The 15,775-nt window shown below is 39.3% G+C and overlaps 1 protein-coding gene across 1 annotated transcript in view; it reads right to left on the bottom strand.

Annotated features, from left to right (window-relative positions):
• LOC118420185 (protein mono-ADP-ribosyltransferase PARP14-like) overlaps nucleotides 1-10,789 on the bottom strand; it is an 11,880-nt gene extending 1,091 nt beyond the window's left edge. Inside the window, exons 1-4 of the mRNA XM_035826900.1 lie at nucleotides 9,724-10,789; nucleotides 9,074-9,546; nucleotides 8,442-8,650; nucleotides 8,065-8,149 (exon numbers count right to left, since the gene is read on the bottom strand). Of these exons, the coding sequence (XP_035682793.1) occupies nucleotides 8,065-8,149; nucleotides 8,442-8,650; nucleotides 9,074-9,546; nucleotides 9,724-10,789 (1,833 nt within the window). The remainder of the gene's footprint in view (nucleotides 1-8,064; nucleotides 8,150-8,441; nucleotides 8,651-9,073; nucleotides 9,547-9,723) is intronic.
• Between the last annotated feature and the right edge of the window lie 4,986 nt (nucleotides 10,790-15,775).

The raw sequence follows: 15,775 nt of genomic DNA, 5'->3' as shown, positions 1-15,775 counted from the left end.
ACAGGGTAGAGGTTGGCGCAGAAAATCCGATTATGTGACAAATCAATATGAATTATCCTGGGCAATTTCTTCAGACAGTGCCAAGGGAAGTAACTGATGCTGTTGTTTTTTAAGATCAAATTATCCAACTTTTGCAGGGACACGCAACGAAATGTGGTTATGGCATTGTTAGGAAGGCGAAGCTCGTGGAGGTTTCGGGGCAGGTCTTTGGGAACGCTCGTTAAGTTTTTATTGTCGCATAATATTCCGGGTAAAAGAGAATCAGAAAGACCAAGTGAATCATTGCCGTGCCAATTTTTAACTCCACATTCTTTAGTCAGAAGCAGTTGGGAAATTGCTGGAGCGTAAGGAGCGTTAAGTTTTGATATAAGGCCCAAAACTAGAACAACTATCATGCTGCGTTTTTGTTTCATGTCGTTCACAGTAGAACAGCTCAACACCCCCACTTCAGTACACATACAACAACACTATTTGTACCATGTACATGTAAGGTATAAACGAGGAACGTTGTCTTTTGCAGTCAATGACAATATTGAAGATATAAAATAATATTTCCAACCAAGGAGGACCGGCCGCTATCGTTCTCCACCACCCCTTCACCGCGTGAATAGGATGTCTCAGCTTGTACCGATGTCTTCCTATACACCAAAACAAAATTATTTGTAAGCAATGATGTAAAAAAGCTATTTCAACACTGTCAAGCAACATGCAACAAAAATGTATTTTTTTGCTGAGCCACCCTAAAAAGAAAATACCAGACAAAACGTATTGGGAATGTATGAGTGATTAATGTACTATAAAATATTCTTATCACCATCTTTCTAATATGTTTTGTAACTTTGCTCACCTTTCGACAAGCTTCTACTTTCAAAAACGCAGCCTTCTGTAACACCAGCCGATGGAGCAGTGAAGAGGGTACGAATGTGGTGATTCGTCTGAGAATGACGTCATAATAGCTAGTCACGTGATCCGTCACCTTTTCATTTTGTCTCAACGTGGTTTATTCTCTTCAGTGCGCATGTGCGTGATAACTGTTATTCGCACACGAATATTCTCTTTTAAAAAGTTATTTTACGGAGCGTGTGTGGTTGTATACAGTAGACCAATTGCAGTTTGTACTATTTAGCAATATGTACTGATCGTACGCGCGTACGTGTACGTGGATGTAATTTAAGTAGACCGATGTGTACGTTTTTGTGTGACATCCTGATCTGTTGATCTCTAAGCAGGCCCTTGGTGGCGGGCAAGAAATATTTACAGTGACGAATGGAGACTGCTTGGTCCATAGATATTAGCATTGGTTTGAGTAATGGTTAGAGTATTAGGCCCTGAATCCTGCTAACACGGTGGTCAAATGCGGGCTCAAAACTTCCCATGTCTGGCCGAATTCGAACCTGGTTCCACGATGTTCCATCTGACGTAATTCGAACCGAACCCGTGTTCTATTTGGGGTCATCTGCGGTCGTTGTTGGTAAAACACTGCTGTCTGGCCTTTTTTCCCAAACTACCTTGAATCAGCCCAAAACGATTGATTTACACCAATATAAACAATTTTCTGGACAGTTCATCCATGCTATCACTTTGTTTGGGACCTATAATATGTAACGAAGCTACTGGCGTTTGTGTTGGTGACCTTGAATATTATAAGTGTTGTTTACACCGGTATCAATTACACCTTCCCGATTTCTGTGCGGCCTGACATGCATGCAAGCATCGTTTAAGATCGCGACCAAGAAGAGTCCAAATTAACTCATTGACGGCTCAAAATGACCGCAATGGTTTTCCCGAGATTGCTGTTTTTAGGATTTTTAGAAAATGCCTTCGATTTTGAATTATTGGCAATTAATTGCGATAAATGCAATTTTTACGCATATTTTCGACTGTAACTTTGCTCAAAATAAAAAAATCCCCAAAACGAAAGTTTTATTTTCCTCATAGATGACGAAAAATATAAAAATCGTGAATTTTCGATGACACATGTGGCCCATCTTATCAAGAGTTTGGTCAAATTAAAGGCCTTCCTGAAACAGAAAATGGTCGTCTTTCTAAGCAACATCCAAGCAAAACAGCTATTTGAATTCAAACGGCAAGATTCAAAGTACGTAAAATTAATAATTTAATCTTATTTTGAAAACATTTTCCTTGTCAAAACATTTTGTTTATTTTAAAATATTTTATGGGTAACCAAGAGTAGGCGTCCTGTAACCCGATACTCTGTCGAACGCGCATAGCAACGGGAAAGAATACCCTAGCAACCGACCGCCGTGTAAAATGTCATTATGTTGTGTCCTTAATACGATAGCCTGGCTTACGCGAAGAGGAGAGAAGAGACTCGGAAGCTATATTACGGCTGGATACCAGGCAAAGAGGAGAGAAGAGACTTGGGAGCTATTTTACGGCTGGATACCAGGCAAAGAGTAGAGAAGAGACTCGGGAGCTATATTACGGCAACTCAAGTGAAAAATGAGTAGCTGTTTTGCTCCGATTAGAAACGTCGTTCGTATACGACATCAGATGGGGGTCTCGTGTTTGAGATTCAAACTTCGAGCACGTAAAAGAACCTACAACATGTAGCGAAAAAAAAAACATGTGTGAGTGGATCTTCCAGTATACTGCTTGACCTCTTGAGAATGAGATAATCAAGTCACTGATTGGGAAGATTTTTATAAAGCCAAGTGTTTTAGTCAATAGACTTTTCGATGACCGTCTGTTAGGCCTAGGAAAAAAATGTTGTGTTTCCTGTACGTTTCAGTCCTGAAAAAATTAGGGTCGGTAGGTAGGGGTTATCTTTTTTTTTCCTTGTATTTTTTTTATATAGGCTGGCCAAAACTCTAGTGATACATATTACAATACAGTTGAACAAAGTAAACTGAAATGCATGATGACACTTGTCTTTCAATGTCGAACTCTAATTTTGTGCATGATAGATACATTTATCCTTCATTAGATGGGACAAGCAGTGTTTTACTTCAATAGGAAGCAGGCTAAATAAAAATTCTAACTGGAAGCTATGTGACTCCACTGCCCACCCAAAAAAGTCTAGGGTCGGCAGGTTTTTTAGGGTAGGTAGGGAAACAGGAAACACAACATTTTTTTCCTAGGCCTTACCTTCCTCGGGGTAACTGTTACTGGTTCACATTGAACTGTAGCATAGGTGTCACTGCTTAAGGTTGACTCTCACTGCACTTTGGGCACCGCTGCGGCACTGTGGGAGTCGTAGATGACTCAAGAAATTTACGTTTACGAGATAAACAATGAATTTTTTTCCGTTTTGTATAGTTTTTTGTCCTTTAAGTCATACTTTTACGTATTGCGTAATATCTAAATTATCAAAAATTGCGAAAATGACACAGCAGTGTCGCAGGGAACGAACCCTTCAGTGCAACACCGGTGCCCCAAGTGCAGTGAGGGTTCACCTTTACAGATGCGTCCGAAATATAAGGTATCCACATAAAAATATATTTATAGATTATAAATTGGCCTTTCGTGTCGACCCAAACGTATACGTAAAATATTTGTGGTGATCCACTATTACAGGTATTTTAAAATTCTTCAAATTCACGTAACTTCCAAATGACACAAGCATGGAAGTCCCGTCATTTTCCACTATTATAATGTTTTTCGTTTATTTTTGGAAACTTGGTCTGCATTTGCATAGTTTTCATCTATCAACATTTTTTTCTTCCTCGGTTACCTATGTCACAGGTTTAAATAGTCAAATATCATGAAACGGAGCGATTAATTTTCACATTAATCGTAAGAATTAGATTGTGATTTGTATCAATGCCATCTAACTATATCAAGCATCACTTGAGCTATCTACATACCAAAAGCTGAAGCTAAAAAACGCCGCTAGAGTGGCGCCACTTTCTCTCTAACTCAAGAGCTTTTCTTGGCTGGACCTCGCGAGCGAAGATCTTCTTGGTAATAGCGCTAGGTGGCGCTTTTATATCTGCCCGCACTTTTTAACACTTTCGTCAGTTTCTTTAAAAAAGGGACTTTTTAGTTAGTTCAAGCTGTCATCGAATGAGAATCGACGGGCAGACAAGTTGGAATACCATCGCTGGTCCTTGGAATCAGCAGATTTTGATGATTTGTTGGTTTCTGAAGGTGTTTTTAAAGCTTCCCTGGAACGACGTCGACCCTATGGGGAGGGCACAGGAGGGACAAAGGAATTTCCCGACACAGTGTTCCAAGCGTGGTTTCTACGTATACCCACGAAGGTAAGCTGGCTTTTACTTCCTCTACCTGTGACAGACCACGTACAAGCCACTTTACAACAGTAAGATACAGAAACTCCACAAATGCTGACTTGAGAACTGCAAGGAAAAGAATCGATGCATTGATCTGTTTACTATAGTCAGACGTCGGGTTACTACAGGTCATTCAAACATGGCCCTTCACAGCACGCTAAGTTACTCGTCGCTGGGCCTCCGGGCAGTCATGTCAGTTTAGTTCAAGTCAATTCCGTTCCGTTCCGTTCAGCTCAGTTCAGCTTACTAGAAATCAACTTGCATGCACGCTATGCAAATAGGTATATAAAATCTGTTGACTTACAGAGGCGTTGCCCTTATTTTACATGCTATTGTCCATAATACTAGATCGACACATGTGAGATTAAAATGACTTAAAATTTACAATTAAAGTTAAGGTGACACGTAAGTTATAAATTTGATGTACAGAACATACAGCTCTTTGAGTAGAGTTTAAGTGCACGGGGCATGAAAGACTCGGTGTGCCTATTCGTTCTACTAAAATAGGAGGTTGGTTGTTTAGGACGTCGCATACTGTTGTTGCTCTATAAAGTTGATATAAACTCACGCAGAGGACTACCATCATCATTCAGAAACTTACTCCAAACTGTCCTCCAAATCAAAAAGGTCTATTAACTAAAGGAATTCGGGATTCAGAATTTTTCCACGCCAGGTGTTGTCGAAGGGGAAAGAACTAATTCATTCCTTCATTCATTCCTTCATTTATTCCTTCATTCCTTCATTCATTCCTTCATTCATTCCTTCATTCATTCCTTCATTCATTCCTTCATTCATTCCTTCATTCATTCCATTTTCAAATGAAAAGTTCAAAATTTTTTTTGGGAATCAACCGACGTCATAGAAAGATTCCCACAGAACAACAAGCGGACTACGGCTTTATTTCGATGACCTGAATGTTTTTTTTTGCCAGAAAAGGGCATGCTTTCTAAAAACTATAACATTAAACTGTTCTGTGGACAGCAGTTATTTGCTGCCATGTTGTTTTGAATATGTGACATTATGTAACAAGCTACTGTCGTCATTATTGATGCCCTAAAAGATTACAACACTTTTTTACGGCGTAAAGACGGGACACACGTCCAAAGGTTTTCCTTCCGACACAGCATGTGTCCAAACATGGTATTTACATCGCTGGCAAAAAAAAAAAGTGCAAGCCAACACTTTCAGGGCTTATATTATTGGCAACTGATATCCTAGACTTGTGTCAGATTGGGCAATTTTGAGTTGCGGGTCTTTGGGTAAGAAAAACTTAGCCCTAAAAATAGTTTGAAGTAGAAAATCTTAAGACAGAATCCACATGATATAAAAGATTACAATTTTTATCGAATACTGAGGTAATTTGATTATTTGGATGTCAATATACTGGAACCAAAATGATGCTCGGAATTAAAAAAAAAATCGGCCAAAAAGTTGCCTTCATTGTAAGAGTTAATTGGTTAATAATGTTTAACAAGTCAGTAAACACACATACCAAGCAATGGTCTTCATTTTGTTCTTCTACATGTTTGACCTCTAATATTACTTTTTTTTGCATCCTATGACATTACTTTCATTCCTTATTTGTTTTTATTTGGTTGCAATCTAAGGTAAATACATACTCATTTTGCAGCTACTTTGTATGATTTACAGTACGTTTTACTTTTTTTCTTTGAAAAAAGTCCGAAAATTGATGCGCACGCGGATGTCATTCATATAATCAAAATGGCATTAGAACTAATCAGGTATTTGCTTTTTGGCCATGAACACCCTTTGTAAAGCAATCAACTGGGCCTTTTAGGAAACATCTTTACAATATTATGCACCACTTGCATAGATTTAAGCTATACGTATGATACAGCTAATGTTTATAACAATTTGTTGAGGCACTCGCGAGATGTTGTTTTTCTAATAACTATTATGATCGTTCGGAAGATGTTACAATTACCTTACAGATGCCCTTCCTCATAGTTAGAGGTTACCCCTGGCAACTCACCCCCATGTCATTCGCGATTTTAAATATTTGTTTAAGGTTTATCATGTAGGGGAAGGAGTTGTACCGCAAATCGCGATTCAGCGCCCGCCTCTCCGTCCTTGCCAAAATGATAACACCGCCGCTATCGGTCTCAAAATGTTTGCGAAGGAGGCTGCAAAAATTTACTTATAAAGACCTTTGCCATGTCAAGAATTTGTTTTATCTGATATATACAATGCAAGAGGTTATATACATATTTTCTGGACATTTTTGCGGCACAATGTTTGATCAGCTTTAACAGGTGAGTATGATAAGAAGAAGCAAAGTTTCATTCGGCATTCAGATCGATTGAACTCAAATATATGCATGGTCTTCAAAAGTTTATGAAAAATCTAATGGTCTACGTTGTCTATAGTATCTCACAAGGCGACGAAATTAGCTTGCTAACCCGCGTTGTAGTTGGTGCTATGACGTTTGATAGAAATCATTTACTGGAGGGGTGGTTTGTTGCTTTACTGTTCGTTGGCAAACAGTACTGTTCGTTGGCAAACAGAACACAACAAATAAATTTGTCGGGCGAGTTATTTTTGGAAGAGGTATGTGGCCTTGGACCTCTTGTTGCTGAGGCTGTATCCTGTTCCCATGTGGGCTCCTGAACTCCCTACGGTTGTACGGATAGTAACATTTGCAACAAAGGGAATAATTGGCCAGGAGAGTCTGTCCATGCTAAGACTAGCAAATGAAACACTATGTTGACCAAACTCCCTTGGCAAACTATTCTCCCATAGCCAGCGTAGTCAGTGTAGTATAGAATAATTGATACACAAGGATTCATCTCAATGGACCCGAAGTGCAAATTCAAATACATCATGACATGTGACAATCCTTGCATGACAGATATAGGAAAATATATCAAAGAAGGATTACACATGAGAAATTCCTCCGATGATTGTGAAAGCCCGCAATGGTTGTAAGAAACTTATCCGATACTACAACTCCTGTATTAGTTAGATAACACTTAAGCTAAGTTATGGAACTGTAGTTAATATGTATATACCATACTTTGTACCCTGTACAAGTGTTGTTCAATAAAGCTATTATTTTCATTATCATTATAATCCGTAGACTTGCAGAATGTTCACTCATGAGCCGTAACCTAAGTGGTTGGACACATAGGTTTGTTTGCTTTTTACATCATGTCTATATGACTAAATTATCAGCCTGAATTATTACAGTCCATTCTTCAAATCTGCTGTGGGCCCAACGTGCCCAGGGTTTCAGCCATGATTTTTTCACCGAAAAGACAGCCCCTCATTTAGCACCCGGTTTCCCTAATAGCTTGCTAGTGGAGCATACATTAAGCTAGATATTTTCGACTGGCTTGCTTTTAAATGGGCCGGGTGCGTTGTAACAGCATTTGTCTAAACGTCTGACGTCTGAAACAAATAAGAAATAAACAAGATGTTGGTGAACATACTACCTACAGTAAAAGGTACAATACGAACAAGAATACACAGACTGGCTGTTTCAGTGTCAGTTGTATGTAAAAATAGTAGGATATTGTTAATACCTGACCATGCCCTCTCAGAAATGCCAATCTTGTTTAGCACTTCATTCGGTTTCTGATTTGATTGTTGGAATAATTGTAACTTTAACCAAAAAGCTGAAAATGTTTAACAAAAGCTAAAACGTCGGATTATTTACCGACACATTGATTGTTTGTGACAAATGTGTTGTACTGCTTTTCTTTACTTGCTATGTAATGTTTGATAATATCATATACTGCAAAGTGTAGGACTAAGTTGATAATGCAAGTTAACAAGGGCTGGTTAAACTCACAATAGGATGTTGATTTGATCTGATGCCTTTTGCTGCAAGCTCCTCCTTTACCCGTCTGAGGTAGTCAGGGTCCGGGTATCCATAGCTACAACATGCGACATGTTATGATTCCACCAAGTGCCATAACGTTTTCGCATTCCAAAACCATTACATTCATCCATCAATATCATTGTAACAATATAATAAACAACATTTGATCTTTAAAAAAATGGGTGCATTTTACTGTACTATTACTATTGCAGCCCCTTGCAGTTCGATACATTACAATAAGATCACAGATAACCTACACGTAGATACACAAATTCACGTTGATTCGAAGTAGTTCCTAGATCAAATTCTAGCAAATGACTTCATGTCGAAAAGCTGTATCAGCTTACCTGCCGTCAATACTGGTTTTATGATGAATATCGTTCCAGGTCACGACGTCGCTTCTTCCGGTAGACGCAGACGTCCCCACGGTGAAGACAAGTCGGTTGTCAAAGGCTCTCTTCAGCAGCTCTAGGACGTCTCTTCCCTCCTTGTTGTTGGGCAGGTAGGCAAGTCTATCTGTTCCCTGGTACGGTCTTCCTGGATTCGGGTGACATTGCTGTAGAAAATGCAAACAGAATCATAAAAGATGTAAATGTTTTAGCGGAAAAAGAAGAAGAGAAGGCCATTGATACGCAATAGCTGAAACAAGCCTTTCATATGGGATATAGACAGAAGGAAACAGTCGGTATATCTTAACGAATATTCAAATTACAGATGGTTTTTAAGGCAGCATCCCTAGCCCTAGACTAGCTGTGATGATGAGGAATCGTCAACTAATAAGATGGCACCCAATCCAAAATAGACAAACATACTCGTATTACCATTAAGTTCTATTTCTACTTATTCAAACCCATTCTACTTCTCATTCAAACTTCTACATCTACTTAGTCAATCAACATGTTAATGTATAGAATAAAATGAATTAATTTTAATCTAGTTCGAACCTTTTCAATTGCTATTATGTTTCTTGGTATCTTACCTCCTGAATTCCGTTCGGTATAAGGTAGCGAATCTTGATCAGTCCACACTCAGGGTAGCCTGGAAGAGATTCCGGACTCTCTTGGACTTCCATCCTACCCTGTCTTGGCTGACTGCCCTTCAAGGCGCCGTATTGTTTACCACAGGTGGGACACACTGGTTTGGAGTTAAAAGCTTGTTCGATACAATCAGAACAAAACTCATTGCCACAACAATGGAGCCTTTTTGGTCGTTCAGTTTTTTCCAAACATATAGGGCAGTCTTTGTAACCGCTGACTTCAGGTGACTGACCTTCTGTAACAACCGTCTGTAGGTTGTCGCTAAAGACTCGCACGAAAACCCGGTTGACTTTGTCCTCGATGTTGACGAACTTGATGTGACGAAGTGTGTTGTTGGAGGGTGGAGACCGGACAAACTTTTGTGTGGCCAGCATGAGTTGCTCAGCAGAAACGTCGACGGGTACTCCATAGATTCCTGCAACAAATAATTGCAAACCTCGGTATTCTATGACATATCTGACAATGATTTGATTTACCACAAAATGATATTTCCCATTCCCTGCATGCCAGATGATTAAAAAAATTTCAAAAAAAAGGTTAACTTTGCAGAAATTATCAGAACATCAGGACATAACTACAATAATTGACGTACCTGCACTGATGGCAGGAATGGCGATGGACCTAGCTTGGAGTTTGTCGCATGCGTAGTACAAAACATTCGTAATGGCTTCCCGCAGTTGTAGCCTTGCTGTCCCATTGTCTCCGCGTTTATCCCACATAGGTCCCACTGTATGAACGACGAATCTACAAGGCATATTACCGGCTCCTGTGTGCACAGCTTGCCCGATATGTAAGGTACCGTGCCTCCTCACATATGCGCGGGATTCTTCCTGAATACTCTTACCACCAGCCTTGCTGATGGCGAAGGCCACGCCTCCCATATGTTCTAGTTTCTTGTTTGCTGCATTGACCACAACATCAGCCTTTTGCTGTGTAATATCGCCTTTGTAAACACTTACTTCAATGTCACTAACTGTTCGTTTGAATGACGTGTAGTCAGCAGTCTTGCCTCTGTCCGGTCCAGTAGTTTGCTGTCGTGATCTTCTGACAAACGTCGCGATAGCTTGTTCAACGTCCTGTTCAGATCCATAGAACACTATTTTGAAATCGTCGCTAAGGCAGTTCTTGACGAGGACACGTTCGTTTGATTCGGCATGGCAGAGAGCGTCTTTTAGACACTGGATTGTGCATTCTGGGAGCTCTTCCAGTACGTTGAGGATGTTGTTTTTAGATAGTTCGTCCGAGATGCGCTGGTACAGTTCCAAGAACTGCTGACTGGCCTCTCCTACGTCACCCTTTCCTGGAGCGTTTTCCCGAAATATGACCTTACATGATGACGGCTCTGCTTCTACCACAATAACTACGTTGTTACTGGTACAGATGTAATCAAATGACTTTTTGTGTACCTTTTGGAGAAACTCTACTTTTACAGCATCTAATTTGAGGTCCGTTTCGCTTGCTACTTTTTCCTTACCATTTGCTCCGAGAGGAGCATGGGCTGTCTTTTTTGACACTTTTGGGGTATGTGCGTTGCTGACTTCTTTGTCGTCTTCCGTGTTGCTTGGCATACATGTTAACGTGGTTACTGTCGCCATAGTGGCACTGACGCCTTTCATCTGCCAACCATCCTCATGGCTTTCGTCTTCAGGCTTAGACATCTCTTGAGTCGCCCTTTTTTGCCAAATTAGAACAGTTTGCTGTGAGTTCTTTCTGGTTGCCCGCAAGGAATCATAAAGTCGGGACCCCTTTTTTACTTCAGGTGCAGCTGCCATGTCCTATTTGCACAAACCAGACTATTAAGAAATAATATATTCACTATCAAGGTCATGTTGATTATTTTTGATTACAAGAATGACTGGAACTTTTTGAAACCCAAACCTAAGGCGAGCGTGCTTTTAAAAGATTTTCACCCCCGACAAAGTGGCTTTACAATTAAATATAAGAGGTCAGAAAGTTTGTACAATGACTAAAGACAAAAGGTTAATATACAGAGCAACAGAGTATTAGTTCCTTCACTTTAGTTTGGCATTTCACGACATTAGTACACGTTTTTTACACGCGGCATGTATTTGCTCCTTTTACAGTATGCCAAAAACTTTTTGTCGCTTTTTTTAAAACGGATAACAATTGATGCCTGCGCAGATGTCATCCATATCAACATGGCCCTAGGGGATATACACAATGCCTGTAAAACATGGCTAGAATAGTCTTAGCTTTTAAGAGAGCATAAAATGATAAAAGAGTTGAATTGAGGGGATATAATCTTTATAAAGATTGTCTTTGCCATATCTAGCGGTAAAAGAATAGGTACTCTCTGTAGCTTCTTGCTTTGTTTTCTTACGGCGTACATACATTTTGTAGACATATATATGAAAAAAAGCCATACCTGTTCACTGTCTCGGTCTTTGGTGATCTTGCCTTCATCAATGGCGGGAGCACTATCTGGTAGACTAACATTTAGGGCCTTTCTTTCTACGCAAGGAGGGTCTTTAAGGAATTTTTCAGCCACTACATTGGATAAAAAACAGCATTTGATGAATACTAATACATTTACTATCCATATGATGGTTATACCAGATTTAACTACTTATTGAATGGATGAAATTAAACTTAGCTTAACTTATATCCAAACTAAAGCATTTGTATTGTTTTTATTTCATACATGTCAACGGGTGATGACCAACTAACATTATGCATCTCTGTTTTTCGTCTCGCCTGAAGTTCATCATGTACGTACATATTAGAGAACACCAACGCTCTGCAACTGCGTAAATTAAGTAAAATGCCTTACCTTGCTGCGACTTGAATTTCACAACCACGCTGTCACAATCGACTGGTTTTGTGCACTTGAAGTCTGATCCATAATGTCTTTTTAAATGCCTCTCCAATGTAGAAATGCTGCCATGAAAGTTCCTTACAAGAACAGATTTTGATTTGTTTTGTCCTTTGCCAGTCTTTTGTGGCTCCTCTACTGTCGACCTTGCCCTGGTCATTTCGCCATTTCTCGTCGCCTGTTCCTCACCAGCAGCTTCTGCGGGATTATCTTCGCGGCCATAGTTTTGGTAGTTTCTATCGACATTATTATAAAACTCCGTCTGCGTAAAACCCCCCTCGCCCGTATCGTCTTTCCTCCCTTCTTTGGAATTACCGGAGCCCATGGCAAATCATTACATACGAAAAAGCCTTTTCAGTGCAACACACATAAACATAAAAAAGACACGAATGCAAGACACGATACGCCTGCAGCGTTATATAAGCGGGCTCTACAAAGTGCTAAATATGGGGTATGTAGAAAGCTGTCCTCTGGACCTTATTGATCGGTGAAAGAGTTCAATTGGCGGTCGTCTAGAGCAAAGTGTTTGCAAGTAAGATAGCCGACATGTCAGGTACGTGCAGGTGTCACAAAGGTGGTGCAAGATGTGTATCTTATGGGTCGGCTGTCATTTAATTGACACTTCAAAGCCTTTTATTCTTTTAGTCGATAGTTTATATGTGACTGATTTGTTGGCTTTGTTAAAAGGTGGCTGATGATTTTTATATGGGGTATGTTATCTATTACATTGCATCACACAGGACAAACATAACGTTCGTCCTCGACAGCTGGCTCGCAAAGGCAAGAGAGACGCACAGGGAAAAAGTATTCTCCCAGAAACGAGGACAGTGCCTAAGGAGACGCTTAAGTTAGAGTCAGGCGCCAATTGTCCGCCTGCGAGTCCACAAAATGGGGAATGAAGCTAGCAAGATACAACAGAGCGAGGACGACCCACCAACAGTCACAGGTAGTGACATTTTCTCCAAGTATATAACGTTTTTAGGCCTAAGAAAAATATGCGTTTCTGGTAACACACAACCTACCCTGCCAGACCCCCCCCCCCAAATGCTGACTCTATCATTTTTGGTCAAAAGCAAGGGAAGAAACATAAATTATTGATCTGACATCTGAGTGATGAAAGAAATGTTGGTGATGAAAAAATATGAGTGTGTTGGAGAAATTTCAGTTTGAATATACATATCTCTAAGTCTTCTCTTTAGTAATACGTATATTTTTTTTTATATTCCTATTGGTTTATGCAGGGTAGTCGATGTTCAATCAAAAGAATATAATATAATATAGCCTGTATTATCTATCATTTCTTTACTATATTACAACTGTTTTTTTCTGGTACTATTTCCCATATTTTATTGTTGACAGATTAGTGCATCTAGTTAGAAGGGGTACATGGAGCTGTCTAGTTATTTCAGTAGTCTATCATTACAGGGATTGATATGTCTGTCTGTTGAAAACACTCCAAGCTCTGCTCTGCCCTGCATGCTAGGCTACATGAATTCCTGTACACACCTAAGATGCTTTTACTAAAATGACATCTGTTTGTTGAGTAAACCTTGCCCATATCTCATAGGTATATAATGTAACATTGTAGACTTGATGCATGTATAATAGGCTTTAAGTAGGGCCTTTGTGGTCAGTGAATTGCGGATAAGGGGTTTTAGACATTTACTGAAGGCGGCTTTGCGTGCCTTAAAGACAATTGCTTTTTAGATAAGGAGTAACTTTCTGGGAACAAATCAAGCCTAGATAACTGTATATGAGTTTGTGATTTAGATGTTTTCTACTCAAAGGTGGGTGTACAGTGTATACACTCCTGTGTAAGGAAGGTGGACCGCAGTCGATACAGTCTATAGCTAGGTCACTATCTAGAAATTAAAAAAAAAAGGTTTGGGCTAAGAATATTTTTCCCTTGTCGGACAGTTATTCGTGAATATATTTGAAAAAATTATCAAATTTGCCGCCAACCCCTTTTCCCCTTAGCTTGTAACACAGTAACCACACTGTTCGCTACGCTAAACGTTTTCCAAAAGTCTACGTAGCATACAAAAAGACGTTTGCTGGCGTTAGTATATTTAGATATTACTGAGCCGATGAAAAGTCGTGGTGAGGATTAATACCCCTTCGGCCGGCTGGACTACCCTAGCAGACTACTGACTCTATTTGTCCAATTTCTTCTATTATACCACTGATATGCGGAGCCGGATAGATTCTAACACAAGCCCGGTGATAATTTGTGGGCACATTTCCATCAGAAGATCACAGTTTTTAAACGTGTTATGTGATGTAATGATTTTGCAACTTCTCTCACTGGGCGTTGGTATGCAATGCTTGATGGTAAATCTAGCCTACTTTGTAATTAATTGCAGGCAAATGTACCTTTAGTATAATAATTCTAATATTATTATAAGACACCGTGCGGATGTTTGTTGCCATTGTCTAGAATTGAATTTAAAGTTTTGTAATTATAGGGCTAGGACATTTGATACTTTAGAAATATTTCTAAAGCTATTTCAACTTCATAAATATTTCCCAGGTAGTAAAACTTTGGAAATATTCATGGTGTGAAATTGGATACTTCTAATGGTTCCTAAATAATGATAACAGCATTCTACCATTATTTACCATTTTCTACTATTTTTTGGAACATTTTGTAAATGGTTCAGTGGGATGGGAAGATGGCAACTCACACATCCTTGCAAAGTATGGTTGGGTGCCATGCAACAATGGCCCACCACAAAGGACCCACCAGTGCCCACAGGGAAATCTAAAAATATACAGAGGCAGCTGCAATAGGGCTTATTTCTATGGGGCAAATAAACTAATGTCACAATTTGGCAAAGATTACAAATATTAGTAAATATTTGTAAATGTGAAAGAATCACACAGAGGTTTCACAATTATTCTAAATAAAGATATTTTTGTACAGCTACTTTCAAAATGTTTCTAAAATACTAAAAGGAATTCGAATAGATTAATATTTTCTTAGTCAATTTAAAAAAAATCATTTATTGTGGATTAGATATGCTTTTATTCAAAATTATTCAGATTTATTACAAATATCATCTAAAAACCCTCATGGTGACTTGGAATCGACTCTACCTTTAAGCGACTACCTTTATTTTCGGGGAGAGCGCTGATTCACGATTAAAGAAGGATAGCCGTACTATTCGCAAAGCAAAGGAGAGTCCTTGGCTGATTTTTTATCGTTCTTTTGGGTGAATGTTTATTGTTTTTTTATCGAGTTTTCTATTTCTTACCGCTTTCTTCATGTCTCATTTGACCGCTTACTATAGGTATCTACAGCAACAATTGCAGCACTGTATTATGCTGGCTACAAATAGCTGCATCAACAATTGTAGCATTTTGTAGCATGACTACAAAACTACCCTGACAACTACATGTGAAACTTGAATGGTCCATTTCCTATGTCCCTATTTGCATACTCTGTTACGCTGGCTACAAATAGCTACAGCTAAGATTGTAGCACATTGCAGCATGGCATCAAAAAACTACAACGACTACAGCTGAAACTTGGATTGTCCGTTTCTTATGTGCCTCTCCGCATATTTCATGACGCTGCCTTCAACTAGCCACAGCTACAATATTATTGTAGCACTTTTTAGCAAGACTACAGAAACTACATTGACTACAGCTGGAACTTGGATGGTCGGTTTGTTATGTTTTTTTCCGTATATTCCATTACACTAAATGCAACTATAGCTACAGATACAACTGTAGCATTTTGTAGCATGACTACAAAAATCACACTGACTACAGCTGAATTTGAATAGTCCGTTCTTCATACGTCTTTATT

Source organism: Branchiostoma floridae, chromosome 7 (genome assembly GCF_000003815.2).
Source record: "Branchiostoma floridae strain S238N-H82 chromosome 7, Bfl_VNyyK, whole genome shotgun sequence".
Taxonomy (NCBI): domain Eukaryota; kingdom Metazoa; phylum Chordata; class Leptocardii; order Amphioxiformes; family Branchiostomatidae; genus Branchiostoma; species Branchiostoma floridae.
Note: the sequence above shows the minus strand (reverse complement) of the source record. Positions and strands in the feature narration are given on the sequence as shown.